Genomic DNA, 27,360 nt, shown 5'->3' with positions numbered 1-27,360 from the left:
AGCCCATTAATGCGGTGCATCAAGCGCGATCTGACCTGCTGGAACATGCACTGCTATTACACCAGGCTAACGTTTTTTGCTTTGTTACGAAACTGCAAAAAATCTAGTTAACACAGAAGTGTTTTGTAGACACAATTCTGCTTTTCAGACTCTTTTCTTGGACAAGTAGATTATTTTATCAGCAACAGAAAATACAATTTAAAAATACTGCAAAAAAAACTCCCTGAGCATTTCATGATTGATCCACGTTTTAAAGCTGTACCTTTAAAAATATGTTTAATGTATCGATATGTCCTCATGTCCCATGTAGGGTTGGGTCATGATGGGTCAGATCTCAAAGACGCACGTCCCTTTGATTTGATTTGATTTATTTGCCATAAAGTGCAACAGTGAACATGTAATACATAAACATAACATAAACAAATGATTGAAAACATATATATATATATATATATATATATATATATATATATATATATATATATATATATATATATATATATAAAATCACATGTAAATACAATTTAAAAAGCCAGGATAACACAAAAAAAGCGCAAGCACTTATTTCCATTGTGGTCCTTGTATGTGGTCCCTCTCTGACCTCCAGGGGGCGCTGTTCATCTTTCCTCGTGAACTTTGCTCTTGCAATAACTGGGCGTGTTTGTGCGCCTCGGGAGCCTAAAGTTTCCTGAGGAGTATGGACAGAGGTTAGAAAGGTAAGCGATATAAGTCCTGTCAGTTGTCTTCCTTAGGGACAACTTTCCTAAGGCGACGCGTTGTCCTGCAGCTCCAGGTCTGCGGTCTCCAGCTGTAAAAGCCGCACACATGAGCATGTCTCTGTTTACACTGTGCTGCTACTTGTCTGAACTCGCCTGATTTGCATTTGACTTTAAAGTCTGTCCCACTTGTGCAGGACGTTTCTCGGCTGAACCTCCTGCTGCAGCGGCACATGTCAGAGAACCAGGAGGAGATGGAGGATGTGTGGGCCGCAGTGCTCTGGGGGCTGAGGATCTGGCTCTTCCTCATCATGAGCCTCATCATGGCCCCAGCTATGTTTGGTTTCTCTTTGGGCATCTCTGAAACATACATGACTATTCTGGTCAAAGTTTTAGAGGTACTGCTGTTTCATTGTTCTCTGGGCTCTATCGTCACCAACTATTAAATGACTATATGTTTTATATGTGTTATTGTGCAGTGGGCCACGCTGAAAATTCAGAAGGAAAAATCAGATGAACAGTCTCTCAAAACCAGTGCCTCCTATGGTGAGTAAAGCACTAAGCAGTGTGATTTATGAAAACACAGCTATGGTTGTAAATGGAAACCTACATTCCACAACTGGCTTCATTACAAGTATTTGCAAGAAGATACAAGTTTATAAAAAAGATATTGGTTTGCCTGGCTACAGAATGTCCACATGTACAGCTAAAAATAATAGCTCAGCCATGTAACTGTAATTTGACACTACTTTACGGCGACAGCAGTCAATTTTATATTACAAATGTTAAAAGCATGGCATTACTCACAGTCACAATCAGAATACACTCCTGACATGTTTCCAACTGAGAGCAAAGAGCAAATTAAATGGATTTGAATAAACTACTAGTTTGTCCTGTACCTTGTTGGACATTGTCCTCTGTGTTATCAGGTAATGTCTGAGTAATCTTAGCTTGGTCGGACATTACCTAACTCTTACCTTTATTTTAAACAATACATTTTAACATAATTTGACGGTTTTTAAAATTCTTCTTTCGTATATATAATACACCAAAGAACAATATTTCTATAAATACTTTGATTTGGCATTGTATTTTACTTTCCATGAGAAATATGTGGCCCTTATCTTTTTGATGGCCATTGAGATAACACACATTGTCTAATTATTTTTGCTTTATAGGTCTGATCCAGAGAGAAGCTGGCTCTATGGAAAAAGAACTGGAGGAGCTGAGACGTAGTCGGCCCAAACCTCCAGTTGGTGGTGATTTCACTTTGAGTGACTGCTTATACTTCTACCGTAAAGGAATTGAGAGCATTGTAGAAGATGAGGTACATTTGGACAAAACATAGAGCCACATAGAGCCACCTTTGGGGTGGAGGGTCTGCTTTTCTTCATGGAGATGTGATTGCTTTGCCTAGAATGTTCCATGGCATTAAACACAAGCAGGGGATGTCATCAGGCCAGGGTTAGAGGAGATTCAAAAATCGCCTATAATGAATGAATAAATGTAGGTTAATTAAGTTCATTTCATACTGTAGAACAGTCCAGGCCCAGCAATAATATCTCCAAGGAGACAAGCAGTTGTCAGAACTTCCTGCAGAAAAGTTACTACAGGTATATTCACTCCTGGACTAAACCAAGACTAACCCAGGACTAGGACAGGACCACACCAAGTCTATGCCTAAACGGGGCTCAAAGCAGGGCCAGCGCAGGACAAGTGTGAACGCACTCAATTGTTTTGTTTTCAGGTGACCCAGCGTTTCTCTTCAGAGGAGCTGGTGTCCTGGAACCTTCTGACTCGTACAAATGACTTCCAGTATATAAGCCTCAAATTAACATTAGTTTATGGTCTGGGCATCTTTGTTAGATATTGCATCCTCGCTCCATTGAGGTACGATCATACAAATTGTACACATCCTGTCTTGTCATTCAATGTTTGGTATAGTAACAAGTGAATATGTTCCCCAGAATCGCATTAGCATGCATTGGCTTGACCTGGCTAGTAATTGGGACGTCTGCAGTTGGATTCCTCCCAAATAGCAGGTAGAAAGTGTATGAAAGTGTATGAAAGTGTATGAAAGTGTATGAAAGTGTCTGAAAGTGTATGAAAGTGTGTGAAAATGTATGAAAGTGTATGAAAGTGTGTGAAAATGTATGAAAGTGTATGAAAGTGTATGAAAGTGTATGAAAATGTATGAAAATGTATGAAAGTGTATGACAGTTAATGAAAGTGTGTGAAATGTATGAAAGTGTATGGCGCTTTTCTGAAAATTAACAAAAAAATTTATGAAATGTTTGTTTTCAGCATCAAGTCCTGGCTCAGTGAATGGGTTCATGTTATGTGCTACAGAATATGTGCACGGGGACTTTCAGCCACTATCCGCTATCACAACAGGTAACATTTTACAGTTACTGCCTGAAAGTGGACTCAATTTAGAATAGCATTTCTGATTATTCCAATGCCTTCACAGAGAAAACAAGCCAAAGAAAGGTGGAATATGTGTCGCTAACCACACCACTCCAATCGACATAGTGATGCTGTGTAATGATGGATGCTACGCTATGGTAAGTGGCTCTTGATTTTAAACTTTATTCGCAAAGTCTGTTGAATGTAAGTCTACTTCAATGTCAATGTGTTTTCAGGTTGGTCAGATTCATGGAGGGCTGATGGGAGTAGTCCAGAGGGCCATGGTGAGGTCATGTCCTCATGTGTGGTTTGAAAGAGCAGAGATGAAAGACCGCCATCTAGTGACCAAGAGGTGAGGGTGAAATGCAGCGTAGTTTCAAGTCCGTAATAACACTTTGGCCCCAATATTGTCTGCTTTACTTTATACATGAATTAATACATAAATACATTTAAATTGGTAATACATTATACTTATTAGTTCTTGTAAGTTCTTTATATATATATATATCTTTTTTTTTTTTTTTGCGTTTTTCTGTTTGTTATTATTGCACATTGTAGAAGATTTTGTTTTACAATGACAGATTCTATTTTTAGCTGTAAAGGTCTGAATGAAAGATTAAATCGGCAAATAATTGCAAATGCTACAGTGGACTGGTTGGAGGATAATAGTTTGTGTTCTGTCTCTAAATCTGTCCAGGTTAAAGGATCATGTGAGTGACAAGACCAAGCTTCCCATTTTGATTTTTCCCGAAGGTAAGATTTCCACTAATTATCAGTTGTCTCATCTACATGATCAAACTTTAGATCTGCACTTAGTGTTGCTGGGATTGTCTCTAGTTTCTAAAGTCAATGATTCAAAAGTGAATGATTACTGGTTTTTTACTGACCTTTGCAGGAACCTGCGTCAACAACACATCTGTCATGATGTTTAAAAAAGGAAGTTTTGAAATAGGAACTACAATTTATCCAGTGGCCATCAAGGTATTCACTTCATCCTTTTAATCCATGTATTGACTTCACCAAAGTGAGAATCAGAATAAACTTTTGCGCCAAGTTTCACAAACTAGGAAAAAACTAGGAATGTTATATATGACATAATATATAGAAAATGTGCAGATAATTAGAATTAAAAGGAAAAGGTGTTTCTGGTGGGGGGTATGCCAGAGTATAGTATTAAAACCTACCTTGGCTGCATTTGTTCAATTACAGGTGATTTTGTTGCTTAAAAATACCTAGAAATTCTTACTGTAAGTGGGCTCACCTTTCCATAGATCTTACCTGTAGCTTTGCATGGTGACTTCACTTGGTGTCCATGGAGATACATGAGTTTAATGCCATATTGCGGAACATGCCAAGTAAAGCAACAACACGAGACGAGCAGATGTCGGTCCCTCCTCCAGAAAATTTAAATAGTGCACCTTTTTAAAATATAATTAATAAACTAATATACACTAGATCTAAATTCATATACAACATGAATAACTAAATAAATCAGAGTATTGATTAGCTGGCTCTCAGGTACAGCTCCTAATGTGTAAACAAATGTGTAAACAAATATGTAAAGCTGATCTCTTCCTCAGTACGACCCCAAGTTTGGTGACGCTTTTTGGAACAGTTCCAAGTACAGCATGGTCAGTTACCTGCTGCGGATGATGACCAGTTGGGCTCTGGTGTGTGACGTGTGGTACCTGCCAGCCATGCACCAGCAGGTCTGAGCCTCGCTGTAATACCAGCACATTGTACACTACACACCAGACATGTTCGACTAAACTCCACTTGTGTTGCACTGACAGGAGGGGGAGGATGCTGTCCAGTTTGCCAATCGAGTTAAGTCGGCCATTGCTCATCAAGGAGGCCTGGTAGATCTCCAGTGGTAAGAACAAATCTGTTTATTGTTTGTGTTTGCCATGACAACAGGGCCAATATAAATCAAATCAAATACGGTTGACAAGATTATTTGGTTAATCAATAATCGTGCTTCTTCATGTCATAATTGTGAATATTTGAGTTTATAGTCCAAGTTAGATTTTGTAAGGCTGCCCCAAACTTGAAGAATACAAACATGTCAATGAAAGAAAATACAAGATTTCACTGTTGTTTGGGCACGTTATCAGTAAGTGTGAATAATTGTTATATTGTGTTTTTTTGTGTTTTCTATCCCACAACAATCATACCATTTGATATTGCTACATATTGCCACATTAATATGAAATGGGGTTGTGTAATATGGCAATAAAAATGCAATAGTGATCAGATGCCGTCGACGATGTGCTATTTTAGTGAAAATAGAAATGGTGACTCAGTCATTCTTTCTTTAATGGCACTTGAACAAGACATGTTTACCCAAATACGTCTTTTTGAGTGACAGATGGATTTAACCAATAACAGAAGGTGATGGCAGCACATGAAATCATGATCTAGACTTAAAAATTGTGATGTGTATTATTTCAGTCCACCTACCCCTAAAATGATTCTGTGAGTGCTACAAGTCACATCATTTGCTGTTGTTTCCCTGAAAATAATTTAAAAGGAAAGACTTTTTTTTTAATTTATACCAATAGATACAACATGTGTACAAAAAAATACATTTATTTACATCTTGCATTGGACATTTTTTACCTAATACTGTGGTCAAATGAGTCTTATGAGTCCCACGATCAACTGTAGTGGCCCCACGAAAAAATATCTTCTAAAAAAAAAAACAATCCTCAAACAATTGTTAGAAATGGCACATTAGTCGTATATATTGCAACATGTGTACAAACCAATTACACATATTCACATCTTATATTTGACATATTTGACTTGGCACAATGTTGTTTACAGGGATGGAGGTCTGAAGAGGGCGAGAGTGAAAGAAACATTCAGAGAGCAGCAGCAGAAGAAGTACAGCAACATGGTGGTAGGAGACGAAAGCAGTAACAGTGACTGAGCTCGGTCAAACCCCTTGGAGGATGAATAAAAACAACAACATGGACAAGGAAACTCTGCACTTTACGATCTCGAACACAACACAACTGTGAAACTTGTGAAGCAGCAAATGGACCGCATGAATCAATGTTTACTAGGATTCTGAAACAAATGGCTAAAGAACAATTTAAGATGTGTTTTGGTGTTGTATTCTTGTATTCTACTGAGCTAGTAAATGATAGTAATAAATGTTTAAGAATCAAACACTTGTCAATAACTTCACATACAATTGCACAGAGAAGAATCAGATAAGTGCTTTGTGGGAAAGAACTATTCTTCTAATGTTATTTCATTATAGCTGGCAAAATGTGTACATTGTCTTTCATTTACTGTATACATTTCTTTTTAAATAAAAAGTGGTAGAATGTTCGGTAGGAAGCAGAGGATAACTCATATGTCGTACATACTGTGTCCCTGAGCAAGACACTTTGTCCTTCTCTAGTCAAAGTGATGTGGCTGGTTGTGACAGAGGGGACATCAGACATAAAGCTTGGCCATATCCCAGTGTAACTGGATTGCTGCTGGTATAATAACCCTAAACCTACAGTCAGGCCTCGTTTAATTATCATGTGTTTGATTCACAGAATGGCACAAAGTTTGGTTTTACATCCTCTACTTTTGGGTGATTTTTCATCCTCCAGATCCTCATTTATCTGTGGCATCTCTGCATTTGTCTCTAAACCAAATGAGTGGAATGACAACAAATATATAGTATTAGTGAATGGAAAATGTGGACAGAATTATTGAAAACATTCTCCTTACCATCTGCTGTGTTATTGTCTTGCTCATTGCTTTGAAGGTTCTGCTGCTGGAAAACAGCCAGAGTCAACAAAAGGAGTGTCTCTTAGGACAATGTGCTTAACCTTACAGTTTTGGGATGTCTGCTCTCCTTCATGTGTTTCAATTCCTGATACCTGCAATTTTAGTAGTTTGGTTACAATCTGTTTTGTGCCTTGTGACTTGCTTTTCCAAACAAACAGGCATTGATAAATCGCTCAGCCAAAAAGACCTAGTGCTTGATTTAAGAGGCCTGCCACTGTGTGAGTCTGTGCACACTCAGATGTGGTGTGTCACTGTTGATTTAGATACTGTTTGTTTAATTTGGAGATGCTCAGGCAATTACAGGCAATAAACCTGTTGTGCCATGTCCTGGAGATTTACTTCCAAGAACATGCATTGTCCGTCCGTAGTATGCAATTATATTTGTGTATTGAAATATTTGGTAATATACATGTACAGTCATTATGCAGGTAACATTAGAGCATTTGTCTGATTCTGATCCTTCACACCCACCACCTGGTTCTGAACAAATGCAAATAATCTAAGTGTGCTGAAGTTTAAGTGGAAATGTGTAAGAAACTTGAAAATTAAAAAATGGTTCACTAGTAATGCTTAATGATTTAGATTCAGTGTGGATACTAACACTGCATCATTTGACTGCACTGTTCCCACAAAGATGATAACACATGCAAAAAAATAGTTACAAACCTTCAGTGATAATTGAATCATAAGGTGAACATCGATTTGATTTTGCCTAACGCTTGCTACTTAAAAGCCGACTGACCGTAGCAGATAGGAGTTATAGGGTTTGCTGGTTTTCACGGGCTTCTTCACTCCTGCGGGCCCTGTGTCAGTGTCTGTCCTTGCATCCTTGGCGTCCGCCGACATCTCTGAGCTGTAGAAACACAAGATGAGCATGTCAGTGCATCTGCCTACTCAAACGTGATGGTTTTCCCCTCAGAAATGACCTCTTGCCTGGAGAAGTTGCACACTTGTGGTCTTTTGCAGTGGGACTTGCTGTGCTGCGGAGCTTCAGAAAGTGGCAGGGCTTTTTGTTATTGTTACCGTGGCAACAGGGTACCAAAAGAAAGCAGCTGTGGTGAGGCCCAATAAAAGTGATGTGAGCTCTGAGGCAGTATCTTCTGGGCCATAACTTAACTCTAAAATGCTTGTTAGAAGAAGCTCTGAATTCATTTATAAAATAAAAAAATAATTGTCCAAATAATGAGGATTCATCAGCATTTTCAGTTAAACCAATAGAGATTTTAAGATGTTAAAATACTAAGCTTATCGGGTTGTTCCAGTCTGCAATTATGTAAGTAACACAATGTCCTCTGCAATCAGCAAATACTCTTATCAAAGGAAACTACAACTAAAGTACATTTTCTGAAATACCATGTTCACAGTCTTTTCTCAAATGGATATGCTCCTGGAAAACTTCTACTGTGAATGGAATCTTAATTTTAAAATGTCTTTCAGATAAATCTGTTAAATGTTTGCAAATATTTTTCAGCCCTTTACTACATAATATCAAGGGAGAGGAGAGAAGCCAACATGAGCCAATAATATGATTTGTGACATAATATAAAATAAAATGACCTTTGAAGATTGGAGCTTTTTGTAGTTACTTTTTGTAGTTTGTTTTTTGTAGAATCATATGCTATTTTCCTGGTTTTTGCTATTTCATTTATTTAAAAAAATCTCCATACATACATCTTCAATTCAAAGCATTTTGTAAAAGTCTAATAGGAAGAATTCAGCCCAAGACATGCTATAAATGAAATTTATTGCAACAAGAATGCAGGCAATATACAATTATGATACTTAGTACAGCCAATCTTTTACTGCAAATCATTCAAACAGCTTGTCAAACACATCCATCTCCCTCAAAACCATCACCATGAAAATGAATGAATGACTTTAGGATTCTTCCTTCTCATCTCCGTGTGTGATGGTGTAGCAGAGAGATTTGTAGTCGATGTTGCCCGTCGGATCAATGGGGGCCAGAGCAAAGGCCTGATCTGCCTGAAGATTGAAAACAGCATAAAGGTATTGATCCCAAATATAAACAGACAAATATCTGAACAAACTATGGAAACACTTATCAACCTCATCTGCTGTGAACTTGTCTGCCTGATTCATCAGAAGTCGCCGAAACCTGGAATGCAGCACGATTATTAAACACTTGACATATATTTTATTTGAAATGCTTAAAAAATATTTGTCTTACTCGTCCTTGTTAACAAATCCTGTCCCATTTGGATCAAAAAGCTTAAAGGCAGCGAGTATTGTGTCCTCAGGGTCAGTCCCTGTGATTAAAAATTGTATTAATGTACTTGGATGTCACAATCTGATCCAACCACTGGGCACAAGTGACAATGGACAGAAAAGATCCATAAAAAATAAATTAAAAATAAAATAATAATAAAACGTATTGTCAGAGCATATCAAATCAATGCAAAGTACATTTTCAAAATTCTCCCACCATTAAGTTTCTCGCCAAAGAGAGACAAGAACACAGTGAAGTTGATGGGACCCTTTCCTTCATTTAGCATTTCCTCCAGCTCCTCATCATTGACATTTAATTTCCCTAAAACAGACCAAAAACATAGATAAACACATTCATCAGCTATAAATTTGATCAACCATATGCCAATATTTGATGTCAATTTAACAATACACTGTAATTTACCTAGTTGTCCATAGGTTTCCTTCAGGTCCTGCTTTTTAATGACACCATCTCTGTCCTGGTCGATGCAGCCAAAAGCCTCAAATAATAAAAATTAAAAATACTTCCTTATTCAGTATTAAACAAGTCATGATACTGTGTTCTTGAATCATAATTTTGTATAGATATTTTAAATAACAGTCTGTTCTTGTATAAACTAAAGGCTTCACCTAAACACAGTAAAAACAGGAACTAAACTGGCTTTGAATTTAAGTTTTTGTCCCATGTGTGGTTTTGTATCATGATAGAAATATATTTCTGCAGTTATACCTCCTTAAACTCTTGAATTTGGGACTGTTCAAACATGGAGAATACGTTGGAGCAGGACTTCTGTGCCCCCCTCTGTCTCTTGTTGGAGGCCTTCTTACTGGCCTGCAAGAGATACAACAATAGTAATGTAACATGCACAAGTTTGCCTTTAACAAGTATGCTGGGAAAATTATCCTGTAGGAAAATACAAATGATTGAAGCCAGACTTACCATGTTGATGTGATTGTAGGTGGACTCCAAATTGAGCTAAAACCGTGGGGTGGGTTTTATATCTCACTTTTGTTATCTGCTGCCCTCCTACAATGGCCCCACAGGACAGTTTGGCCCCTTACATGGCTGTGTCTGTCTGTGTGCCACTGCAGGGCCAGATAAGAACTCAAGCACCAGGATTCCTCTGGGCCGGAGAAGGCAGATAGGAGAGCAAAGGAGAGTGAAGAAAGTGGTGGTAAAAGTAGTGTCTGGCCTGTTGTGTGTTAATATAACTCGTAAATTAGAGTTAGAGTCAAACATTCAAGATTCATGGGTTGAGCTGTTATTTTAGCACTCAATATTAAAGACTGTTATGCGGTTTATTCCAGTCCAAGTTCAGAATGATTTCATATTTGAAACCCTTCCTGGTGTCCAAATGTGATCTGTGCTTTTTTACTCAGTTTATACTTTAGTGCCACTGCACATGCAGAGTACGACTACAAAGCCATTGAAATAAAATATTCTTAAAAGTCTAATATTTGTTAATTATTTTATTTACATCGGTGTAATCCCTCATTCGTCCAGGCGTGTTCCATAGTAGAAAAAGCTTCAGTTGTAGTCATCTGGACTCAGTTTGAAAAAATAGACGTTTCGACTCTCATCCAAGAGTCATTGTCAATTGACAATGACTCTTGGATGAGAGTCGAAACGTCTATTTTTTCAAACTGAGTCCAGATGACTACAACTGAAGCTTTTTCTACTATTTTATTTACAGTTAAGCGTAACAAAGCAATCTATTATACAAGTCCAAACCAACAAGTCAGTGTTAAATATACAGTTACATAACAGACAAACTTTTATACACAACAGCAACAGCATTTTTTATGTACAACAGTTCATTATAAGAGTATTTACAGTAGTGTTGTTGGCCAATCCTTAACATTATGGATGACACTGTCAAGTGAATACTATAAGTTACTATACTATAAACATTTACATTAGTTACAGTATTATATCATAGGTTTAGTCATTTTATGACTTCACACCAGTGATAGTTCAAGAAGACCTCCCAGATCTACAGATCTATTGTGTATATAGTTCTTATGTCAGCATGCAGGCGGCCATCTTACTGGCCACTGCAGAGATGAGCGCTGCCCCTCGACCACTTCCCTCCTCAGACTGGAGGAAGCAGATTTTACAGTGCGGCGTCAGCTCTCTCACTGCTTTATGGAACCTGTCACGGAAACTAAAACAGAAAAAATATTCCTTTAATATATATTTGTTGTGTGGATGCCATTACTTGTGTATAAACTAAAAAATATAAATTGCTTACTAGGGGTGGAGCTTGTAGACTGAGCCATCAATTCCCACAGTGATTTGCAGAATGTCCAGGCTGCGGCGCTCTCTCATACGGTTTATGACGGCTGCCAGACCCGCAGCACACATGTGAGAGGAGCGGGTGGAGATGATTTCACACACCAAGCGCACAATATCACAGTCCAGCTCTGTGGGCAGCACGCCCAGGGATGACAGGATGTTGTAGATCTGTTTTCTGTCCCCAGAGTCACTGAAAACAGGCATTATAAGCTTCTTCAGAATGTCTGGAGTCTGTATTTGGTCGAACCAAGCGTAAGACCAATCCTCACCTTTCAACCTGGGAGACATGACGAGTCTCAAAGCTCCCTCGTGTTCTCAGTTGCTCTGAAGCTTCACCATTGAACAGCAGGTTTTCATTCACCAACTTCATCAGAACAAGCCTGACCAGCTCCCCCATATACTTCCCACTGATGAGCTTCTCATATCTGTAGCAAAAGAAACAATGATACAAGATTACAGTTTATTGCTATTAACAAGTTAATTTGGCTTTGTAGGTGAGGATGTTCAGACTAGAAACATGAATGCAGGCGAAGAAGAGAGAGATCAGTTTCAAGGTTGAATTTGTCAAATTAGTTTTATTATCTTAAATTTGGTTGACAGACCATTTTAAAGTTCACGCATCATTGTTTGCTCTTGCTCAACAGTATCAATTTGTTGTGTGTCAAGAGAAGAGGTAATTGTAAACAGTCATTAGGGAGACAGCGGCTTGAGCTAAAAAGCCAGCCAGAGTTGATGACCAAGACCCTGACGTCGGACCATTAACAAAAACAGCTGGTCGCTCAGCAACTGCACAGGGCCCTCAGATGAGAGTCACCTGACTATGTTAGGTTAGTGTAAGTCACGTTTTAGTGTGGCCCCTCCCTTTCGCCCCTCACCTCTTCACCTGCGCCTTTAAATGAAAAACACTGTTACTCACAGTTGCTGTCCGGGGTTAATGGAGGCCGTGTCCACCACTCTGTCATACTCCAGTCTGAACTCCTCCAGCTCGCCATTGTCACCAAACGCCCCCCATTCAGTATTCACACACATGCGGCCCTCCTCCCCCTCCACCAACTCCACTGTCCTCATCTCCTCCATGTAGCACGCATTACACCCAGTGCCTGATGAGTACAATATTGAGTCTAATGAGTACAAAACGCACATGAACAATGCAGGAATGTGATTTAATACTTACCAACAATCATGCCAACTTCACAACTACGATCTTCATAGTAGCAAGAGATCATGGTGGCTACAGTGTCATTCACCATGGCAACAACATCCATTTCAAATTCCTGAAAAACATCATCAACAACAACAACAACAACAACAACACATTATTCAGCAGCCCTTTGCTATTAAAGATACCAAATCATTGCGTTTTCTTACCCCACGTCTCTTGATAGCATCTCTGAGTAAGCCTACTACATTGTTGCCCTCAGCTCCAGATGCTTTGAAGCCTTTTGTCCAGTTGAGCAGGATTCCCTTAGGAAACAAGGCAAGTGTGATTAGAAGAACTATAAATGACATTCCCCATTTGATCAGGTATTCATGTTTTTAAGTATACCTTGTCCAGATCCTCGTGTCTTACTGGAAAAGAGAAAGTAAACCCCAGAGGAAGCTTTTTGTGCTTGATGTGGTGTTTGCCCAAAAAATCTGACATACACTCTGCTATGTAGTCAAACAACTGTAGGGGTTAAAAATATAGCAACATTTTTATTTTGATCAAAGCCGAGCAACTTTCAAGGTAAAGTCCAGTATGACTCACCATTTCTGCAGTGCCTGTCATAGCATCTTCTGGGATGGAGTACATCTGGTTTTTAGTTTCAATTTTCCAGCTCCTGTCTTCATCTTCTCCCACTTTAACCAGCATGACACGGAAGTTTGTGCCGCCCAGGTCTAGAGCCAAGAAGTCACCAACCTCTGAAAATACACATTTAGGCTAAGATGTTATGGAATATTTTATTATTGGTATATCTACCGCACATTTACTGGGGAAAAAAAACATTCAATGAAAGCAAACATATACTCTAAATGTGAGTAATTATTTTGAAATAAATAAATACTATTAGATAATTGTTGACTATTTTAATAGTCAACAATTTAATGTTATCTGGACGGAACCGACTGAAACACTACATGTTCCAGTCGGTTCCGTGTGAGTGCGAGCAGTCAAGTGAGAGTGGTGCTGAATGAGACACAAATGCTGAATGCTGTTTTTATGGCTAAATAAAAGTGGGCTGATCATCACCTTGTGAAACATGTCCAGCCCTTTCAGAGCTCACCCCATCTGCTGATCTGGTGCTAAACACACCCCTTCGTAAACTTAGAATTACATGAAGACAGTCTCTACTCTCAATTAAAACGATAGGCTCAGTTATAAACATTCTATGCTTTTCTCTGGGAATTGTATTAGACCATGCAAATGCACTTGCATATGTATGCTCTCTAACGATTACAGCCTTCTCAGTACACATAACCAGTAATATCAAATCAAAGCGGCCCAAAAAATAGTACATTTCATTTGCAAATATTTTTTTAACTAGCCATCAGTGTATTGTCTGGTTAAAATGCATTGAAAAGGTTTGAAGTGCAACTGAAATTATTGTTTGACGAGTCACCTACTAAGATAATCGTTAGTTGGAGCCCTGACTGCTATTTACCTGATCCTTCCGGGGTAGAGCAGACGTAGGTGGGAAGCATTTTGACGCTGGCATCCTCATGGGTTTCTATGTGGAGACCTCTGTCCATCTCCCGTTGCATTCTAGTCATTACCTCTTCAAGTTCTTCTTTGTTCAACCTGAATTTAGACAGAATTTCCTCTATCTGTAATGGAGGAACAAGTTGGCTGGTCAGACAAAAAGCATTTCTTCACAAGTCACTCAGTTGGCATTCAGCAGCATCCCCCTTTGTCTACTCACCATGATCAATTGTTCAATGATAGAGTTGTAGTGGGGGGCATTCGCAGCCATCTGATCAAGAGCAGCAGCGACAGAAGGTATCATTGTGAATTTAAAATGTGGATTGTGTTTGAGTTGTGTGAGTGCGAGCAGTCAAGTGAGAGTGGTGCTGAATGAGACACAAATGCTGAATGCTGTTTTTATGGCTAAATAAAAGTGGGCTGGTCATCACCTTGTGAAACATGTCCAGCCCTTTCAGAGCTCACCCCATCTGCTGATCTGGGGCTAAACACACCCCTTCGTAAAGTTAGAATTGCATGAAGACAGTCTCTACTCTCAATTAAAACGATTATTATACAATTATAAACATTCTATGCTTTTCTCTGGTAATTGTATTAGACCATGCAAATACACTTGCATATGTATGCTCTCTAACGATTACAGCCTTCTCAGTACACATAACCAGTATAGTCATTGTATTGTTATAGGAACTTTGTTAATTGTTCAACGTTACATTAGTGTCTTTTAGTTGATTTCACTGGAAGATGGGTGAACATGTTATATTTCCATCTGTTGTTCTACATTATCACTCACAAACACACCACAAACACTTTCATACATTCGTTCCTCGAGGCAACTACTGTTGTGATTTTGGGCGTTACAAAAATAAACTGAATTGAATTGAAATACATCAGTGTATTTCAATTCTTGCCCACTTGTCTTGCCCATGGATGCACTGGCATTCAACTTTTGGGTTGGTGGATGAGTGTGATAACCAGCAGTCATCCATCCCATCTCGAGCCATTACATTATCAGGCATTCTCAGGATGCATTGAATGTCAGCCTGCTGCTACCCACTTCACCTGTCACTCATCCATGAAACATAACTCAACAACGTTACCTAAAGTCAACTCTTTAAACATATTGTAACACACACTTGTTATTCATACAATTGTATGACAAATGAATAATATTTATTGTGGTAATGTTACACACACAGTGACGTAAACAATAAAATTCTTCAAAGCTTTAAAATACTACATTTATGCAACTGTCATTGTCCCTTTCTATGAGACTGTGACCTAAAAAAGTTCGGGACGTGGGATAAAAAAAGATGACCTTTATCCCATTTAGTCCAAAAATACACACGTGGCTGTCTAAATTAGTAACAGATCTAAGTTCAGCACAGGTGAAGGTTCAGTGCCTTGTTTAACTATCAAAGGTGAAGGCCAACCGCTTTGATTTGATTTAGCAATTTTAGCTCTGCGAGGGCCAGAGCGTTTATTACTACATGTCCTCGTGCCCTGACCTGTATTACAGAATAACCCAAATAGTGACATGTTACATGATTTGATTTAACAGATTGATTCAAGTAATGTGTAGTTCAAGAGGAAGAAAATAGTAATTGAATTTCTATCATAACTATTATTATGAGGAATTTTATTGTCTATTTTAACTACATTTTAAAGTAGCCTGTAAATCACAAAATCTCAATCCATGATTATCCCATCCAAAATTACTTTTGGTCTCAATCATAATCAAAGTCCTTACCTTTTCCATGGGATCAAGAGGATTAAATTCCATGTGTCCTGCAGACCATCAGGGCTCGTCAGTTGATCTCCAGTGTCTTATATACTATATGCGTCAAATACTGAGAAGCACCCACAAATAGTTGTGTCCATATAGATGTTTAAAGTGCATAGATTTGAAAAGGGCAAAATATATTTATATTAAGTTAGATAACCTTCACCAATGCTCTTCAAAAATAAATTAAGCTTCTTCATTCTTTGGAAGTAAAAAAAATTAAATTCTCACTTGCGTTCAAGCAGACTACAATAAGACAATAAAAAAGTCTGCATTACATTCAGTTGTTGCTGATCTATTCTGAGATTTACTGAAAAGAGGAAATATGAAGAATCCTTTTCAATTGTAATGAAATTGCACACAAATATACAAAGAAAACATCCCGTAAGATGCTGATGTTCTTAGAGACAGAAGAGGTACCCATGCCCAGTAGTTCCAGGAAATAAAACCATAACTCTCATGTGACTGACCAGATAACAGCTGCACCTGCAGGCTTAGTGGTTTCCATGACAGGCAATTACCTTGTGTTGCCCTAGGAACGAATTACTAGCACATCTCTGGCATGGAAAACACTTAACTACTGAGTAAAGTAGCCAGGGGGATTTGTTAAATGAAGCAAAATTACCATAAAAGCCATGACAAAGCAAAGTCTACCAAAAACAGCTGGATGTTGTATCACTTATAAATACAGCCTGCCAAAGTGGTGTAATTAAGCCAGACAGACAAAATACAGAGTATATACTATAGTATACTGTATTATATCACACTGTATCATATTGTGTCATATCACATCAGGCTATTTCTCATTACATAATGTGCATACTTTGAATTATTAGCCTTGTATTAAACTGGCATGTACGACGGAATATAAGGGCCAACCAAGAAAAAAAATGCGCTGCACTACGAGAATAAAGCAATTAATTAATGAGAAAAAAGTCGAAGTCAGAAAAAAGTTGTAAATTAACGACATTAAACTCATTAAATAACGAGAAAAAGAAGTCATTAAAAAGAGAAACGAGAAAAAAAGTTTTTTTTGGTTGGCCCTTATACTCCGTCGTAGGCATGTATTATCTCCTAAGAATCTAAGATGTGCTGACAAAATATAAACGCGTTTATAATAATGTTTTAGTCTTTATTTAAAACAACATATCTTAACAGTCAAAACTTTTTTGTATAACTTTTTATGCGGAACCATGTTTCCCGGAACTAAGAAAAGGAGATGTTTTTTTTTGACCATTTCCGGTGCTGAACCGCATACATCCGTGGTCGTGACGTGGTGATTGGTTAATCTTCAACCCGTAAACAATTAGGTCAGTGTTAACGTTGATCCTGAATCTTATAACGTTGTTTAATAGTATACTTGTAAGTGGGGTGGATCTCTGCACACTTTACCCACTGTATTTAGTCAAATATTCAGCGCTTTTGTTTTGTGGCTAAGCTAATTTGGACAAGGCCTCTAAACTAAGGCCCGCAACTGACTGGTAAAGTGTTCACGTGAAGCTGATCCCATTATCACGATCCGATTATTACGAAAAGTAGTTATTATCAATGTTAAAGTTAGTTTGACAGAAGCGTAGATCGTGTGTGTTTATTCCAAAAGGCATAGCTTGTTAGCCTAAGATTGCTAACGCTACTTTCACTTGCGGTTAAGCAGCTGTTGTGTTCACGTTAGATTTATGAGTGGAATAAGCTGATAATGGATCACGCACAATATGCATGTGATTCGTCTCACTCCACCTCCTTTTATAATGTCACACACCATCGTTTTTATGTGTTTCTTTTAACAGAGCCGCAGAATGAAGCTGTACAGTCTCAGCGTTATTCACAAAGGGGCCACTAAAGCCAACCTCCTCAAAGCAGCATATGACCTCTCCTCTTTCAGTTTCTTTCAGCGCTCCAGGCAAGTGGTCGTATTTATTGTCCCCAAATGTCCAGTATTAAGCGACTATTGTGATGAAAAACGTCAATACTTGTTGCACATAAGCTGGCTGACCAGGCTGTTATGTTATATATCTGGAGATAACGTTTCTATCGTGTTCTGATTGTTTAGTGTTCAAGAGTTTATGACTTTCACCAGTGCCTTGATTGTTGAAAGGACAACACAGGGTAGCCGTGCCTCTGTAAAAGAACAAGGTGAGATAAAGGTCCCACTATGAGTTACATTTCTTACTCTCAAAATAAATCTAAATTTGCTCTCTTTTCTTCTAGAATACTTATGTCATGTTTATGTGAGGAATGATAATTTGGGAGCTGTAGTCATAGCAGATACTGAATATCCTCAGCGTGTCTGTTTCACTTTACTAGAGAAGGTAAGAACCAGTACAAGTGTATAACAAACTAATTTATAGACATGGATGATTCTCTAAATTCACTTTTTTGCAGGTATTAGATGAGTTCTCCCGGCAAGTGGACAGTATAGACTGGCCTTCAGGTAACCCTGAAACCATAAACTATAAAGCCCTAGATATTCATCTGGCTAAATACCAGGTACGTTCCTCTTGTAACATGTTCCTTTAGCCAATCTGTAACTTATACAAGACCATGCAAATACAATCTCTTTTCTTCTTTTAGAATCCTAGGGAAGCTGATGCAATGACCAAAGTGCAGGCAGAGCTGGACGAGACAAAGATTATTTTGGTAACAATTTTTTAACAATGGCAATTTGACATTCTATTGTGTTCGAATGGTGTGAATATTGCTTTTTCATATAAATATTATTCTTTTAGCACAATACAATGGAAAGTTTGCTGGAGAGGGGAGAGAAACTTGATGATCTTGTTGCAAAATCAGAACACCTGGGCAACCAATCCAAAGCTTTCTATAAAACTGTAAGTATTCACAAATCTACATTTTATATATACATTATGTTGTAGTATATCTTGTTCTAACCAATGTCCGTGATAACTTGTCAGGCACGGAAACAGAACTCATGCTGTGAAATCATGTGATGTTGCCGCCTCGTCCATTTGGACATGCCTTTCTCTGCCTTTCTACTTCTCCTCCCATCATGCACCAGCCACAAAGTCTCAACTCCACCGCTGCAGCAGTGCCAGTGCCGGCACTGCCATTCTGCCCTGTTCAGACACTCTGGAAGAGCAAGTGGCAGAAAGTGTGTGATGGGGACTGATCTGAGGAAGACAAAAGTTACTTTAACTGAGTGTCTTATGTGTGCGGTGGTTCAACCAGCTAAAGACACAATAGTGTCACATTAACTCATCTTGAAACATTGCAATGTTTGAGTCACATTTAAATTCAACAGATTATTTGGTTATAAAAAAGTTAAAGCATTAAGCAACCATGACATGTTGCTTAAAGAAACATTTGACAATCTTATTATATTGTGGAACTTAACTGTAAGTCTTTGTTTGAAAAGCATCAATATCCAGATATGTTTTCTGTTTCATGACTTTTAGTGACTCACAAGGTGGCACTGTTGATTTGATTTCAACTTAAAGCCAGTTACACTAATTAAGACTAATTTTGGGCTATCGTGTCTCTGGATTTACAATGATTTTAAGCATTTTATTATAGACAGTTACGAAATCTCATTTAAAGAATCTTATACATTCCTATTTTGAGAGTTGGTAAATTTGATGAGAAAGTGTTCAGCTGTAGCCTTCTACCACTTAACCTCTTTGCTCTCTCATCTCACTAAGCACTTAAAAGCCGTTTGCATTGTCATTTTCACACTTGATAATTAAAAAAAATATTGGATTTTGGTTCCAAGCACTGGGGGCCAGATTTAAATGAAAGAAGCACATTCATTGATCAGTTCGTACACTACTTCAAATATCTGTCCCATCTAGTTAATATTCAACCTTATTTGAGATGGAAGAGAAGCCTTTTAGTTGCATATTTGACACAGCTTTTTCTTTTTTGTGTATGAGGTATGTGGCCATTTATATTCTGGCTTTGTTAAGGCATCTGTCATCAGTACCGCAGCTTTTACAGTGTAAACATTTGTGCAATATCTGCTTTGTGTGTCTTTCTAACGTGAAGGAATAAACCAACTCTTCTCAATGGCAGTCCAACTTTTTATCTCCCATTTGCTTATGTAATTGGATACATCCTGTGTGAGGCTTGTACGTAAGTAAAGGTGATTGTGAATGTGCAGATATGTGAATGTGCAGGCTGTATCAGTGGTCTGAACATCTTTTCTGTGTGTAATAAAGTTGGGAAAATGTATAATGTTCTTGTTGCTAGAATGTTGGCTGTTCATTACCTTTTATGAAAGGATTTTAGTGGTGGCACTCAACCGAAACTAATAAATGTGCCAACAACTTTTTTTTTTAAATGTTTTATTCAATTTAACTTAACTTAAACATATGTCTCTGCCTAACCTTGATTGGCAAATGTAGCGTTAGATTTTAAAGGTCCCATAACATGCAAAATCGACTTTTCAGAGCTTTTAACCTTCTTACATTGCTATTTGTGCTTCATATATGTACCCAGAGTGTTTTTTTGATTGATTCCCGCAGTTTTTAGCTATATTACAGACTATCTCCTTTCCGCGAATCTCCAAACTGACGGGCGGTGGGAGCAAGACCGTGTCATAAGGGCAAGCACGCGTCACCATCCCCCCTCACCAGTTTTAACACCAGTTTTATTTGGCTCAAAGTAGACTCTCATTTGCGCGAAGCGGTGCACCGCGGAGCTAACAGCTGTGGGGCAAACACTACGTCACGGGTGGGCGGGCCACACGCGCTCTGAGACTACGTCACGGGTTGGGCGGGGGAGCCAGATCGCTCTTCGCAAGGGTGGGGGCGAATATCAAACCAAGCCGTTTGCATTTCCGGGTTGGTGAGGGGGTCCAAGGTCTGGGTGATATTTCTTAACTATTATGTTATGGGTGTTGCAAAACCCTTATTATTATCAATTATACACTTAGGATAGACTACGAAATGTGAAAAAAGCATGTTATGGCACCTTTAAGAACACAAAACGAACCCTAAGCCATTGTTTAAATAGTAGAAAAAGCTTCAGTTGTAGTCATCTGGACTCAGTTAGAAAAATAGACGTTTCGACTCTCATCCAAGAGTCATTGTCAATAAAAGAATTTAGATCGAGAACTCCGATATTAATACTGTTCTGTGGTAAGACCCGCCCATTGGGAGGAGCCTTCCTGAAGTAGAAAGAGTTGTTTGTTTCAACAGAAACTCCCCCCTTGTATCTACCGAGCTAGCCTATTCAGAATTTTAATGGCCTTTGTCTTTGTGAGACCCTGGCTCAACCACCCTGAGTACCTGATTAGCATCTAAATGCCCTGGTCCTGGTCCTCTACCTTTCCAGGGGTTCAGTATACCATTATAGATACCAGGAAGATAGAATCTGAGCCCTCCATTTCTGTTTAAAGAAGGTCTTTCTTTTTTAACAAAAATAGCTTCCTTGACTCCTCTTTCAAACCATCTTTTCTCCCTGCTTAAAACCTTCACCTCACCGTCTTCAAACGAGTGATTAGAGGCTTCAAGATGGAGATGCACGGCGCTCTGTGGTCCTGAACTTGTATTTCTTCTGTGCTGATAAAGCCTCTTGTGTAGAGGCTGTTTCGTCTCACCTATGTACCGTTCTTTACAGCTTTCTTCACTGCATTGGATCGAATAAACTACATTGCTCTGTTTTTGAGTCTGCAAATTTGTCCTTAGGGTGAACCAGTAAGGACACCCTAAGGACAAGTTGCCGACTCAAAAACAGAGCAATGTAGTTTATTCGATCCAATTGACAATGACTCTTGGATGAGAGTCGAAACGTCTATTTTTTCTAACTGAGTCCAGATGACTACAACTGAAGCTTTTTCTACTATGGAACACGCCTGGACGAATGAGGGATTACACCGACATTGTTTAAATAGTTTACTTTAGTCAACTCGACAATATCCTACTCTGAGGAAAGCCCCTGAACGCGCCCTGACGGTGGAAGAGCGCGTGTGGAGGAGCCAGAGCTGTGAAATGTGATGGAGGTTATGGATCACAGAGTCAACAGCGTCCCAAATGTCTCCAAAGTAAGTGATGAGTGTGGTTTTACTTGTTTAATTTTGTATAATATAATGTAACCATAAATGTGCGTGAACTCAGCAGATGTTTGTAATAGTCCCGTGTCTCGCGCCACTGTCACACCAGAGATCAGACCCTCGCCTGATCTTCACTAACACTTGATTAGTTCCATTAAAGCTGACGCAGCTCAAACAAAGGTCTGGGCTCTTTTCGAAGCTTAGTTTTTGTCAGATTTATTCAAACAATCACGAAGAGAACAAAATCAAGTTCAACTCCAGCCTATATTTAAAGAAAAGTTGACAAAGTTGAGATGTATGTGACTGACAGATATTGAGCAACTGTTGTGCCTTGACAATTCCCATAATTTGCTTTTTGGACTTGAAGGTGGAATGCCTCTACAAATATATTATATATGTATTGTCTTTCTCCCCTTTTGTTGTTGATTTAGTGTCCAGATAATTGTTTATTATTTCCAAAATGGTTTATTTGACTGAAAGTAAGTGGGTTGTAGCTTCCCCTTTTGACTTACATGTTACATTTGGTGACAAAATGGAATGAATGAAGAAACAGTCGCTGTGCTTGTTGCTTTTCCCACATGTTGTACTGATTATTGTCTGTTGTGCGTTTTCAGTCATAAGATTGGTTAGTGTTTGACATGAGTGTGTTGTAACACGTTTGTTTTGCTTCTTTAAGGTTGTTGACCCAGATCTGACATGGCAGAGTTTAAAGCCAGTTCAGCTGATAAATGGTAAGCACTTGGATTTTAGTGATTCAAATGTATGTTCGTTCTAAACTTAAAGTACCTGCAAATGTTTTCTTTAAGGTGCACAAACACAACACAAACTTTAAACTGATTAATTTGATAAATATACCATTCAGAGATGCAATCTTGTCTTAAGTTTCAATCTTGTGAAACAAAAGGCCGTGTAATCTGTATTGTCATATTTTCTGTTGGCGACTTATTTGTCATGACTTCTAATTATGTGCCTTTCCTGCCTTAATTCCTGTAGCCGGGTCGTCTGCAGCTGCCACACATCCTGCCATCACAGAGGAATCTATGCCTGGGATCGTCCCTGGTAGGTCCCATCAGAGCTGCTTCAGTCTGAACCTCATAAAAAATGTTGTTGTTTAATGCAGATTAAAAGATGGATTTGTTTTCTGATGAATGTCTTTCAGCTCTAATTGCAGCAGGCTTGTTTATTACCTTTTTAATTGCTCTGTATACCGTTTTGTGGAAGTGTATGGACTCCAAAGCACAGCCCCAACGGTAAAATAGTCTTGATTTTGTATATGTGTCACTTTTGCATTTATTCGACTACTTTTGTAATGGTACTGTAGATCTGGGACTTGTTAGCACTTGTCTGTTTGATGTTTCAGAAAGAAGAGCAAGTTAAGAGTGGGAGTGCGGCAGCCTGATACAGTATAGAATATAAAATGTGCTCAGTTACTTTTGGATCTTCAGACTGTTTTTGCAAGCAGTTGGAATGTATTGTCTGCTGTGATACTAAAGGAATCAAAGAAGACCCAAAGATCATTTTTATTACATTTAAGAGGTCCAAAAAACCCTGTTGGACTTTCCATGAGCATGATGTGCTGCCCTTTTAGCTACGGTTCTGTGACCTCTGCACAACGCTGTACACACAGATCAATAAGCTGTCTAGATGTGACTCTGTACTTACGACGAGGAGCAACTTAAGTGTAATTTAATTCACTATATTTTCATGTTATTATCTCAAGTAGTGTTTTTTTTTTTTTAATGCTAAACGACAAGAGCACTATTGACTGTACATTCTACACCTTTCGGAAGCACTAGCACGTCTACACACGTGAAATTGTATTATATTTTTATATTTTTCTACTCTGGGTATTTTAATTGAGCCTCTTTGCTCTTACTGGCCACTGTTATGTGGAAGTTTAATTGTGTGATTGGATTGTAAATGCTTGAATTAAATGATCAACTTTCCACTAAGTTTTATATTCTTGAAGGCATGTTTTGCAGCTGCTCGTCTGACATGTGTCTGATGTGGAGGAATGCATTTCCACTAAGCGCTGTGGAGATCCTGGAACACATTCTAAACCAGCTAATCAGGTTCCACCATGTTACTTTTCCCCGACTGTAACACATGATCACAGAAACGAGAACCGTCAATGTTTCTCCTGTAATTCTATCATCAAATGACGAAGGCTATGTCCATTATATCTTTGCATCTGCAGTGGAATGACGCTGATGATGTGTTACTTTTAGTGTAGAGTTGAGGAAGAAGTATATTTTTAATGATTCAAAACCCTGAACAGAACAAAAACTCATCTTTGTCTACACCAGAAAATATAAGCAGTGCCTCTGATTTACATCTGCTCTCAGTGATTTGTGAATGCACCGATAGAAAAGGTTTAGAGCTCTATCCTTCTGTTTTATAGTTTGTTTACTTTCAGTTCCATGATCAAATTCAACTCAATTTACATTATAAAAAAAAGGCACAATGGCATTTCCAAGACCAAATAATAGTAGTTGTTTTTAGAATTTTTTAATACAGTCCATTTTATTATTTTTAATACGTGTTCAAATGTAAATATTTTCAAAACGAGGAAAAAAGAGGACAAGTCTATCTGCTTCATCACTCTACTTTTGTCACCGCTGTGCATGACAATGTAGACTAGCTTGTTTTTCACATTTCACCATCCAGGAAAAGGCTTGAGTAAATGGTGATATTCCTGACCAGAGATAAATATGCTTAATAATGATCGTGCAAATGAAGTTGTTCGTCTAATGTTGATATGTGATATTTACTTAAGTTTAGTGGATTAGTCAGTGAAATTGTCAAAAACAACAATAATGCATCTTAACATATACAGTATTTATTAAAACACTCAGAGATTATAAAAGAGTTATAATTATGACGGTGCATGGAAAAAAGAAATAAATTATTAGCAATCAATTATATGTTTGCAATCTTTCCTTTCAGAATTGCATTGGCACTTCACAAAAATACAAGTGGAATATACATTTTTAGCTTAGACAATTATACACAATAAAATCTGTACAATAAGTAGTATTCGTTTTGGCTGTACAATGTTTTTGGCTTTTAATTTAATACATAAGTGCTTCTTGTAAAACAAAAAAGGTTTATGTCTGACACAGCATTTTGCAATAAAAAGAACCACTTAGTAGTTAAAATAGTTCAACTAATTTTGTCTGGGAATAACCAAACAATGCGAGTCATTTCCTGGGCTTGTAAACTACTCAACGAACATCTGATAAAAGGTCTAATTTTCCAGTTAAACGTTGGGATTGAAGATTGCACTCTTAACACAGAACTGAATCTTAATGTTACAGATACACAATGTTTTCCTCTCCGCCCTCGTCCCCATGTGGTCCTTCCAGTGAGAGGTAAGCCTGCGGGGGCAAGAGAGGAGTGAGAGACGGAGAGGAAGAGTAGTCGTCCTCGTAAAGTCCATCCGATGTGACTTCTGAACCCCACGACTCCAAAGATTGTCTCCCAAGCGGCGGGCTGAAGCCTGCAAATAAGAGATTTGTTTTGATCAACTCAGAGATACTGAACAGAAGGAGTCAACAACTATGTTCGTGTGATATTAAATAACATATTGCTGCTATTTCTGTTTATGGGGGCCATTTTGAAAACCATCATTTTGTATTCAATTGTTGACGGCGCTAATTTTATGTGCCACCGAAACCCAACCACAGATTGTCACTTGTTGTTATTGTTTGTTGTAATTTTTAATAAACCCTTGAACTTCGTCCATTGCATTAACAAATTTACGTTACAAGTTTTAAGCAACTTTGAAAGGATGATTTATACTTTATCGATGGCTTTTTTGTTTCTCCCTTTCATCGCAGAGCATTTTATTAACTAGTAATAGCAGTATAATATCAAATATGATTTCACTTGGCACTATAAAGGAGTGTGGTGGACATACTTGCAGGTTTGGGGGGCAGTGTGTGGGGCCTGGAGCTGCAGTGCATGGACTCATGGACGGGCTGAGTCGAGCTGTAGCTGCAGTTGGCGTACGTGAGACGGTCAGACATCTGCCGGCTGTGGGCCTGGCTCAGTAACGTGTTGAGGCTGTTGTACAGGCTGGCACTGAGGCCCAGGTTTGTGCTGTAGCCTGAGGAGTTCAGCGGCCTGTTTTGAATCTTCTTTGGTGCTGAGAGCAGACTCTGGTGATGGTTGTTGGACTGGTAGATGTGATTTTGTGGCACAGTGGTGACAAAAATGGTTTCATTCCCATACATTGGGCAGTTACCATCCAAGCTACCTGAGTGCCTATGGCTGGGTACCTGACGCAAAGTAAAGAAAAGAAAGTTAATGACATCAGCAGACATCAACATTGATATATGTTTATGTACATCATTTTTATTTCCTAAAGTAGGCAGCTAATGACCTACTACTCTTGTCCTCATCAGTCTTCTGACCTGGTAACAATGCGGTGGTATTGTGATCGGGAGGCTGCTTTGACGGTTGTGTCTCCAGCTCTGAAGAAGTCTTTGCTGGACTTCAATCTTCTCCTTCTCTCTCTCCACACTTCTCTGGCCTTCCTTGAGCCTGTCCATGTTTTGTTGGTACTCAAGTAGTTGGATCTCAAAATCCTCTCGCTCGCAGCGCAGTCGCTCAGCCTCCAGGAGGCACTGTTGCTCTCGCTGCCTCAACTCATTCTCCTGGTCACTCTGAAACACCCATTCACATAAAACAAGTTATGTTTTTCACATGAAATTGATTCATCATATGTGAAACATCGAACAGAGACTGACCTGATGTTTTTCTCTGGCCAAACACTCTTTGTCCCAGCGGTGTTGTTGTTGTTTCAGCTTTAAATGCAGTTTCTGAACTTCATCTGCTTCTCTTTTCTTTTCTACGTCCTCCTTTTTCTTATCAGATGCCTTCTGTTTTTCCTGCTCCTATTTTCAAGTAAATCAAACATTACTATCAATATACGAGTGCTAAACTTGTAAATTGTTATGATTTATTCTATAGTCTCTGATCATTGCTGTTGTACTGTGTTTTGGAGAGACGGCAGGGCCCGCAGTGGCGCCAGCTCTGCCTCCTGAAGGAGTAGTTTCTGGATCTCACAGCAGCTGTCCTGGAAACTCACAGTGGCCTGTTAAATCAGGACACACATTACAAACTTCTAACAGACTTGAATAAATGGACAAAAGTGATTTTTCTTACTTACCTGTAGACTAAATAGAAGCTGAGTCAAACTTTGTACACTCTCAGCCACCTACAAAACACAATATTAAGACAATGGTGAAAAATAGAATACAAAATCATTATTGAAGCTTATTGTGTCCACACCTTTGTCAATGTATTTTTAACCTCTCCTCTTCTTGGTTCAACATTCCATTCATCTGTCAAATCACTGTCTGATCCTAGACAGGAAGAGCTAATACTGAGCGTGCTCAGATAGTCCGCTGAAGACCACGTTCAATACAGAAGACACAGCATATGAAAGTC

At 38.6% G+C, this 27,360-nt stretch overlaps 6 protein-coding genes and 1 long non-coding RNA gene across 8 annotated transcripts in view; 3 read left to right on the top strand and 4 right to left on the bottom strand.

Moving 5' to 3' along the window:
* Positions 1-697: 697 nt before the first annotated feature.
* On the top strand, positions 698-6,296 carry agpat9l (1-acylglycerol-3-phosphate O-acyltransferase 9, like). Its single transcript, XM_072433332.1, has 14 exons — positions 698-716; positions 914-1,114; positions 1,196-1,262; positions 1,895-2,043; positions 2,464-2,606; positions 2,684-2,758; positions 3,021-3,110; positions 3,187-3,280; positions 3,359-3,474; positions 3,820-3,875; positions 4,018-4,103; positions 4,703-4,831; positions 4,916-4,995; positions 5,949-6,296. Exons 2-14 carry the CDS (start codon positions 950-952, stop codon positions 6,052-6,054), a joined length of 1,356 nt encoding a protein of 451 aa, XP_072289433.1. The 5' UTR covers positions 698-716; positions 914-949; the 3' UTR covers positions 6,055-6,296.
* A 348-nt stretch (positions 6,297-6,644) lies between these two features.
* Positions 6,645-7,756, bottom strand: LOC140347021 (uncharacterized). Its single transcript, XR_011924348.1, has 3 exons — positions 7,657-7,756; positions 6,855-7,006; positions 6,645-6,768 (listed from the first exon to the last, which is right to left on the bottom strand). It is a non-coding gene; the product is annotated as an uncharacterized lncRNA (long non-coding RNA).
* A 940-nt stretch (positions 7,757-8,696) lies between these two features.
* On the bottom strand, positions 8,697-10,206 carry myl7 (myosin, light chain 7, regulatory). The gene is made up of 7 exons (XM_072433102.1): positions 10,081-10,206; positions 9,871-9,972; positions 9,565-9,640; positions 9,358-9,462; positions 9,103-9,181; positions 8,982-9,030; positions 8,697-8,897 (listed from the first exon to the last, which is right to left on the bottom strand). Exons 1-7 carry the CDS (start codon positions 10,081-10,083, stop codon positions 8,793-8,795), a joined length of 519 nt encoding a protein of 172 aa, XP_072289203.1. The 5' UTR covers positions 10,084-10,206; the 3' UTR covers positions 8,697-8,792.
* An 846-nt stretch (positions 10,207-11,052) lies between these two features.
* gck (glucokinase (hexokinase 4)) lies at positions 11,053-15,938 on the bottom strand. 2 transcript variants are annotated; one of them, XM_072433101.1, is made up of 10 exons: positions 15,867-15,938; positions 14,079-14,241; positions 13,184-13,338; positions 12,983-13,102; positions 12,805-12,900; positions 12,611-12,710; positions 12,353-12,536; positions 11,706-11,861; positions 11,393-11,626; positions 11,053-11,305 (listed from the first exon to the last, which is right to left on the bottom strand). In XM_072433101.1, exons 1-10 carry the CDS (start codon positions 15,897-15,899, stop codon positions 11,161-11,163), a joined length of 1,386 nt encoding a protein of 461 aa, XP_072289202.1. In that variant the 5' UTR covers positions 15,900-15,938; the 3' UTR covers positions 11,053-11,160. The 2 variants fall into 2 exon arrangements, with proteins under 2 accessions (XP_072289202.1, XP_072289201.1); XM_072433100.1 differs by lacking the exon at positions 15,867-15,938 and adding an exon at positions 14,337-14,473.
* A 1,192-nt stretch (positions 15,939-17,130) lies between these two features.
* On the top strand, positions 17,131-19,924 carry ykt6 (YKT6 v-SNARE homolog (S. cerevisiae)). Its single transcript, XM_072433496.1, has 8 exons — positions 17,131-17,209; positions 17,689-17,799; positions 17,950-18,032; positions 18,108-18,208; positions 18,282-18,386; positions 18,471-18,536; positions 18,626-18,727; positions 18,812-19,924. The coding sequence occupies exons 2-8, from the start codon at positions 17,696-17,698 to the stop codon at positions 18,845-18,847; spliced, it is 597 nt and encodes a 198-aa protein (XP_072289597.1). The 5' UTR covers positions 17,131-17,209; positions 17,689-17,695; the 3' UTR covers positions 18,848-19,924.
* A 1,893-nt stretch (positions 19,925-21,817) lies between these two features.
* Positions 21,818-23,599, top strand: LOC140347067 (uncharacterized). Its single transcript, XM_072433391.1, has 5 exons — positions 21,818-21,897; positions 22,583-22,637; positions 22,900-22,965; positions 23,066-23,156; positions 23,267-23,599. Exons 1-5 carry the CDS (start codon positions 21,850-21,852, stop codon positions 23,313-23,315), a joined length of 309 nt encoding a protein of 102 aa, XP_072289492.1. The 5' UTR covers positions 21,818-21,849; the 3' UTR covers positions 23,316-23,599.
* A 1,130-nt stretch (positions 23,600-24,729) lies between these two features.
* LOC140346523 (rho guanine nucleotide exchange factor 28-like) overlaps positions 24,730-27,360 on the bottom strand; it is a 30,980-nt gene continuing 28,349 nt past the window's right edge. The window contains exons 32-38 of the mRNA XM_072432634.1: positions 27,202-27,317; positions 27,080-27,127; positions 26,903-27,004; positions 26,658-26,804; positions 26,322-26,573; positions 25,826-26,186; positions 24,730-25,405 (exon numbers count right to left, since the gene is read on the bottom strand). Of these exons, the coding sequence (XP_072288735.1) occupies positions 25,218-25,405; positions 25,826-26,186; positions 26,322-26,573; positions 26,658-26,804; positions 26,903-27,004; positions 27,080-27,127; positions 27,202-27,317 (1,214 nt within the window). The 3' untranslated portion in view covers positions 24,730-25,217. The remainder of the gene's footprint in view (positions 25,406-25,825; positions 26,187-26,321; positions 26,574-26,657; positions 26,805-26,902; positions 27,005-27,079; positions 27,128-27,201; positions 27,318-27,360) is intronic.

Source organism: Eucyclogobius newberryi, unplaced genomic scaffold (genome assembly GCF_026437365.1).
Source record: "Eucyclogobius newberryi isolate DKJ021-1_F unplaced genomic scaffold, fEucNew1.0.hap1 SCAF_6, whole genome shotgun sequence".
In the NCBI taxonomy this organism is placed as follows: Eukaryota; Metazoa; Chordata; class Actinopteri; order Gobiiformes; family Gobiidae; genus Eucyclogobius; species Eucyclogobius newberryi.
This window is presented reverse-complemented; position numbering and strand designations above follow the sequence as displayed.

Coding starts and splice junctions, on each gene's coding strand:
- agpat9l (XM_072433332.1), top strand. CDS start 950: ATGTCAGAGAACCAGGAGGAGATGGAGGATGTGTGGGCCGCAGTGCTC. Junction 1,115..1,195: donor TTCTGGTCAAAGTTTTAGAG/GTACTGCTGTTT, acceptor GTTATTGTGCAG/TGGGCCACGCTGAAAATTCA. Junction 1,263..1,894: donor CAAAACCAGTGCCTCCTATG/GTGAGTAAAGCA, acceptor TTTGCTTTATAG/GTCTGATCCAGAGAGAAGCT.
- myl7 (XM_072433102.1), bottom strand. Junction 9,641..9,870: donor AAATTCAAGAGTTTAAGGAG/GTATAACTGCAG, acceptor TTATTATTTGAG/GCTTTTGGCTGCATCGACCA. Junction 9,182..9,357: donor CTTTGGCGAGAAACTTAATG/GTGGGAGAATTT, acceptor TTTTAATCACAG/GGACTGACCCTGAGGACACA.
- gck (XM_072433100.1), bottom strand. CDS start 14,420: ATGATACCTTCTGTCGCTGCTGCTCTTGATCAGATGGCTGCGAATGCC. Junction 11,627..11,705: donor CATGTCTCCCAGGTTGAAAG/GTGAGGATTGGT, acceptor GCCTGTTTTCAG/TGACTCTGGGGACAGAAAAC. Junction 11,306..11,392: donor GTCTACAAGCTCCACCCCTA/GTAAGCAATTTA, acceptor TTTCTGTTTTAG/TTTCCGTGACAGGTTCCATA.
- ykt6 (XM_072433496.1), top strand. CDS start 17,696: ATGAAGCTGTACAGTCTCAGCGTTATTCACAAAGGGGCCACTAAAGCC. Junction 18,209..18,281: donor GTTTCACTTTACTAGAGAAG/GTAAGAACCAGT, acceptor ACTTTTTTGCAG/GTATTAGATGAGTTCTCCCG. Junction 18,537..18,625: donor ACGAGACAAAGATTATTTTG/GTAACAATTTTT, acceptor TTATTCTTTTAG/CACAATACAATGGAAAGTTT.
- LOC140347067 (XM_072433391.1), top strand. CDS start 21,850: ATGGAGGTTATGGATCACAGAGTCAACAGCGTCCCAAATGTCTCCAAA. Junction 22,638..22,899: donor GCCAGTTCAGCTGATAAATG/GTAAGCACTTGG, acceptor TAATTCCTGTAG/CCGGGTCGTCTGCAGCTGCC. Junction 22,966..23,065: donor TATGCCTGGGATCGTCCCTG/GTAGGTCCCATC, acceptor AATGTCTTTCAG/CTCTAATTGCAGCAGGCTTG.